Source organism: Mobula birostris, chromosome 6 (assembly GCF_030028105.1).
Source record: "Mobula birostris isolate sMobBir1 chromosome 6, sMobBir1.hap1, whole genome shotgun sequence".
Lineage (NCBI taxonomy): Eukaryota > Metazoa > Chordata > Chondrichthyes > Myliobatiformes > Myliobatidae > Mobula > Mobula birostris.
Genome location: NC_092375.1, coordinates 23905887 through 23912034, shown reverse-complemented (window position 1 = coordinate 23912034; position 6148 = coordinate 23905887). Strand labels below are relative to the sequence as shown.

Here is a 6148-nt window from a genome sequence, read left to right as displayed (position 1 = left end):
TTCAAAACATTTCATCACTATGGGAGTCAGGGCAACGGGACGGTAATCATTCAGACAGGCTACAACTGATTTCTTTGCTACAGGGATGATTGTGGAGGTTTTGAAGCATCTGGGGACAATGGCTTGACTAAGGGAGATGTTGAAAATGTCTGTCAGGACATCTGTTGATACATCAGCACATTCCTTGAGCACACGTCCAGGGATGCTGTCGGGACCTCCCGCTTTTCGTGGGTTGACCCTGACAAGGGTCCTCCGTGTTTGTCCTCAGATCTAAACCTAAAGTAGAAACTATGGGAGTATTGGCAATACTTGTTGCCAGAGGGAAACAGGGCCTGAAGTTTGGGGTCCCGTCATCAGCTATTCTGGGGGTTTATTCTGAAGATCGGAGCCCATAATTCAATGGGAAGTCAAAGCCTAATGGCTGAAGCCTGGAGACTGGATGCCCAGCGGGCTGTCATGGAATTGGGGGACTGTCCGTGTCTGTGGGTGGGTGGGAGGGAGGAAAGTGGTTTGTTTTGCTGTTGTTTTGTACCTTGTTCCGTATGAATTCTGGGTTCTGTCGAGATTTGGGGGCATGCTATGACGGCGCTGGAATGTGTGGTAACACTTGCAGGCTGTCGCAGTGAGTATGTTGGTTCTTAAGACAAGTGATGTATTTCACTGTATGTTTCAATGTACATGTGATAAATAAATCTGAATCTTAAATTTCTTTTGTGCAATTAATATGTTGAATACATTAATTATATTGTCATGTTAAATATGATAATAGCGTGCATAGACAGCCATGAAACTTTTCCTGGAGACTTCAGACGTCTTTAACCACGAGTCTTTTTTTTAAGAATGACTTTGCAAATTCTTTCAAGAATTTCCTTAATCCCATCGTCGATAAGGAGGTTGAATTCAGAGCCAGAAACGGGTAGTTACAAAAAATCACGTGACGCGAGATGACTGAGTGGGGAAAGTGAAATCAAAAGAGAAATAAGTTATAGCGGTGCAGAAAACCCCTCAGTAGTGTTACCCTTCCTGTTGCTGGCGGTCTCGGCTGCGAGGAGAGCTCTCAACTGCAAGGTATTTTAAACATTGCTGGCGAAACCCTATGCCTTTCGAACCGTAGTTTCAAACCCTTCCAAACTCCAAATTCATCTCGCTACGCTAATGCTTGCACACGAATCAATCGCGCCCAGAGGCGTAAACTCGATAAAGCCTCCCACTTCATCTCTCAATAACAGGAAACTTCTAACTTCCGCAGTTAGTTTGGTTGATGCTATTTCCCCCTATAATTTTAAAACTAATTTGCAACTGGCGATGGGGTCTTCAAGCGATGTTTTCTTAAGCCTTCTAAGTCCCAGTGTAGGAGACTATTGAGTGCAACCACTGATTTATGTGTTGTCCAGCCCACCCAAGAAGAAGCAACGTGCAGGTGTGCCGATGCTGTGATATTTGTCCCCAATTGTCGACCCCAAAGCACTCGAGTTCCTCACGGTAGGTCTGATTTTATCGGTACACCGGGTTTGAAGGGCCGGATAGTCTGTTCCCGATGGTTTTGATACTTCCGGTGGTGGAAGCCCATCTCTTCTGGGGTCCTTTGGGCTCCTTTCACCCCTTCCTAATGGTCGCAACCCCATCTACGGATCCGCTCGACCAGTCGCGGCGATCCTCTCACCGCCCCCGACCCCCATTACAGACGTAACGGTTCCCTCCCGCCGAACGCCGGTGGCTCGATGACGGTTACAAGCGCACCAGGTAGCACACAGGTAAGAGTCAGGACTTGAGGAAGAAAATGCCCCACGTATGAGGAAAATATTATAAGCCAATCCAACTTGCCAATTATCAAACAGATAATTCCCACAAAACCCTGAGAAACTTGTTCTATCGTGTAGGCGTTGAACATTCAGGACTTGTATCAGATCTCAGGCTAGCCCGAAGTTTCAGATGAATCTGACGCCTCCTGCATCTCTGATTGTATGGAAGCGGAGTCAGGTTTAATATCACTGACATATTGCATGCCATGAAATTTGTAGTGTTGTGGCAGTATTACAGTGCAATACAATAAATTACAATAAGAAATGTTATACAAGTTAAATAAGAGTGCAAAGAGAGAGCAAAAATAGTGAGGTAGTGCTCTTAGGTTGGTTCATTGTCCGTTCAGAAATCTGATGATAGTGGGTAGAAACTGTTCCTGAAATGTTGGAACTGTTCCTATATCTCCTCCCTGATGGTAGTAATAAGCAAAGAGCCTCCCTGGTTGGTGGGCGCCCTTAACGATGGACGTCAGCTTTGTGAGCATCACGGTTTTGAAGATGGTAGCAGTAAGCCACGTACTCTCTCATCTAATTATCTTCCTTTTATTTCCTCGCCCTACTGACTGGTTGACAAAGACTCTCACAGATAGGCATCGAACCGGGACACAGTCACTTGACTGTCACACCTGTTTCAAGAGCCACCAACACCAGGAGGACGTCTTCCACCACACACGAGATCAGCATCGGGTTTAAGCATGCTCTCGAAAATAAGAGAGTACTATACCGGAGGTTAGTTCAGAGTTGCTTCTAAATATTTGCAATATCACCTGGGTCTCGCAATAGAAAAACACTCTTAGTATTAAGCTTCAGTCGCTGTCCAAGGCATAAATTTGAATGCTCTATAATAAGGTTAGAGCTTGAAAAGCAGCAATTAAAGTATGTACTGACTGGGAGAAGTGAATGGAAAAGGGTTGTTGGATGACTGAGGGATAGGAGCCAAGGAACTGGAGCATATAGTATCATTCATTCATCCTTCCGTCAGAAGGACGTGAATCTGTACAATTCATTGCCATAGACGGCTGCCAAGTCATTTGAAGCAGAGGTGAATAGGTTCATGATTAATAAGGGTGTCAAAGGTTACAGAGAGAAGGCAAAACAATGAGTGGAATAATAAATGAGCTATGATGGAAATGGGGAGCAGACTCGTTGGGCTGTATGGCTTAATTCTGTTCCGAGGTCTAATGGGACACCAGCCCTCGATGGAAATGCTCTAGATGGAGCAAATTAGTTCTCTGCCAAACAATGAGTGTGTACATGAATTAAAGGACACTCGAACATAATTGACAGGTTTTGCTTTAGTCTGAGCAGAATCCAGTACAGGTTAGTTGCTGCTAGACGTCCATTTCCAGAATCCAATAAAAAAATTATGTCTGCTTCAGTCACCAGGGCAGTATGCAGTAAAGTGGCAAACGTGTTGACTATTTGGAGAGCAATGCCATTCTGTCCCTGTAAGACATTACCAAGGCATCACCATTGTGATCTGTAGAACAGGTACTGTCCATGGGAAATATAAATTAATAAACTGTACATTTCTTTACACTTCAAACAATTATTGCTGTTTTCTGATTAGGCTTTAAAGTAAGTGCAAATGACAAAAGAGTCTGCTTAATTGTAGATTCAGTACTGTAAGCTGTCTGTAGCAGGATTCAAAATCCTGATGAAATAATTTTGTGGAAAGTTATTACAACAAAAACAGAAGGGCAGGATTTTAAATAATTTTGATTATATTTGTTCAGTGGTTGCAAATGAACCTAATGATACTACAATAGTAAGAAGGTTTGAGAACATAGTTTGTTTTGTTGATATCAATATATATACTCAGTAGCCACTTCATTAGGTACTCATGCTAGTTAGATTAGATTAGGTTAGATTTTGAGGACACACAGTCCTCTTTTATGGTCATTTAGTAATGCATGCATTAAGAAATGATACAATGTTCCTCCAGAAAGATATCACAGAAACACAAGACAAACCAAGACTAAAAAAACTGACAAAAACCACATATTTATAACATATAGTTACAACAGTGCAAAGCAATACCGTAATTTGATGAAGAACAGACCATGGGCACGGTAGATAGTTAATGCAAATACCTATTTCAGTCGAAGCAAGTAGCTGAAGAAGTGAGCGGAAGAATTCGGGTCGAAAAAGTCGTGTTTTCTTTTTAAAAACTGCTCAGGGAGAAGGGTCTGCACTGCGCAGGCGCGTGATGTAGCGCGCCAAGGTTTAAAAAGCAGACCACCATATACAGCGGCCATCGTTGTAGCGGCCATTGTCGGAGTGGACTGAGTCAGAGTGGGGCGGCTTTGGCTCAAACAGGCTTCGGCGAGAACAGGTAGAGGCCAGGGTAGATTCTGGTAAGTTTTTTGTTCAGATTGTCTAGCGTAGACAGGATGTTGGAATTCTCCTCTTGCAGGATGTGGGAAGTCAGACAGCCCTCCGGTGTCCCTGACAACGACACCTGCAGGAAGTGCATCCAGCTGCAGCTCCTGACAAACCGCGTTAGGGAACTGGAGCAGGAGCTGAATGACCTGCGGATCATTCGGGAGAATGAGGAGATTATAGATCGTAGCTACAGGGAGGTAGTTACGCCAAAGGAGCAGAGGACAGGAAATTGGGTCACTGTCAGGCGAGGGAAGAGGAAAGGGCAGGCAGAGCAGGGTTCCCCTGTGGCCATTCCCCTCAACAACAAGTATACTGCATTGGATACTGTTGGGGGGGATGACTTACCTGGGACTAGCTGCAGTAGCCAGATCTCTGGCACTGGGTCTGGCTCTGCAGTGCAGAAGGGAGGGGGGAAAAAGAGGAGAGTGGTAGTGATAGGGGACTCGATAGTTAGAGGTGCAAATAGGAGGTTCTGTGGTCGTGACAGAGAATCCAGGATGGTTTGTTGCCTCCCAGGTGCCAGGGTCAAGGATGTCTCTGATCGATTGCATGACATTCTGAAGTGGGAGGGTGACCAGCCAGATGTCGTGGTGCACATCGGTACCAATGACATAGCAAGGAAGAGTGAGGAGGTCCTGGAGAGTGAGCATAGAGAGCTTGGTAGGAAGTTGAAAAGCAGGACCTCGAGGGTGGTAATCTCAGGATTGCTACCTGAGCTACGTGCCAGTGAGGGTAGGAATAGGATGCTCTGGAGGATGAACAAGTGGCTGACGAACTGGTCTAGGGAGCAGGGTTTCAGATTTCAGGATAATTGGGACCTATTCTAGGGCAGGTGGGACCTGTACAAGAGAGATGGGTTACACTTGAACTACAGGGGGACCAATATCCTTTCAGGGAGATTTGTTAATGCTATTGGGGGAGCTTTAAACTAGATTTGCAGGGGGATGGGAACCACAGTACCAGAGCTGACAGTGTGGCTGGGGTGAAAATAAATGATGTTAAAAGTTCAAGCAAATCCACTAATAGAAAGGTTGTGAGTGGTGGTAAAAATCTTCTGAGGTGTATATATTTCAATGCTAGGAGTATTGCGGGGAAGGCGGATGAGTTGAGGGCGTGGATTGACACGTGGAATTATGACGTTGTAGCAATTAGTGAAACTTGGCTACAGGAGGGGCAGGACTGGCAGCTTAATATTCCAGGGTTCCGATGTTTCAGATGTGATCGAGGCAGAGGAATGAAAGGTGGGGGAGTAGCATTGCTTGTTAGGGAAAATATTACAGCAGTGCTCAGGCAGGACAGATTAGAGGACTTGTCTACTGAGTCCTTATGGGTGGAGCTGAGAAACAGGAAAGGTATGGCCACATTAGTGGGATTGTATTACAGACCACCCAATAGTCAAAGAGAATTGGAAGTGCAAATCTGCAGAGAGATAGCAGGCAACTGCAGGAAACATAAAGTTGTGGTGGTAGGGGATTTTAATTTTCCATATATTGATTGGGTCTCCCATACTGTTAGGGGTCCAGATGGTTTAGAGTTTGTAAAATGTGTTCAGGAGAGTTTTCTAAATCAATATATAGAGGGACCAACTAGAGAGGATGCAATATTGGATCTCTTGTTAGGAAACGAGTTAGGACAAGTGACAGAAGTCTGTGTAGGGGAGCACTTTGGTTCCGGTGATCATAACACCATTAGTTTCAACTTGATCATGGACAAGGATAGATCTGGTCCTAGGGTTGAGGTTCTAAACTGGAAGAAGGCCAAATTTGAAGAAATGAGAAAGGATCTAAAAAGCGTGGACTGGGACAGGTTGTTCTCTGGCATGGATGTGATCGGTAGGTGGGAAGCCTTCAAAGCAGAAATTTTGAGAGTGCAGAATTTGTATGTTCCTGTCAGGATTAAAGGCAAGGTGAATAGGAATAAGGGACCTTGGTTCTCACGGGATATTGCAACTCTGATAAAGA

The 6148-nt window shown here is 44.7% G+C and overlaps 1 protein-coding gene across 3 annotated transcripts in view; it reads left to right on the top strand.

The window, feature by feature from the left end:
- The first annotated feature begins 963 nt into the window (after positions 1–963).
- The window catches only part of LOC140198861 (interferon-induced GTP-binding protein Mx-like), a 51416-nt gene continuing 46231 nt past the window's right edge, over positions 964–6148 (top strand). The window contains exons 1-2 of one of the 3 annotated variants that reach the window (XM_072260024.1): positions 964–1068; positions 2379–2531. In XM_072260024.1, the coding sequence (XP_072116125.1) occupies positions 2498–2531 (34 nt within the window). In that variant the 5' untranslated portion in view covers positions 964–1068; positions 2379–2497. Of the gene's footprint in view, positions 1069–1253; positions 1483–1515; positions 1755–2378; positions 2532–6148 lie in introns of those variants that run through there. The other 2 variants (XM_072260023.1, XM_072260025.1) reach the window with 2 other exon arrangements.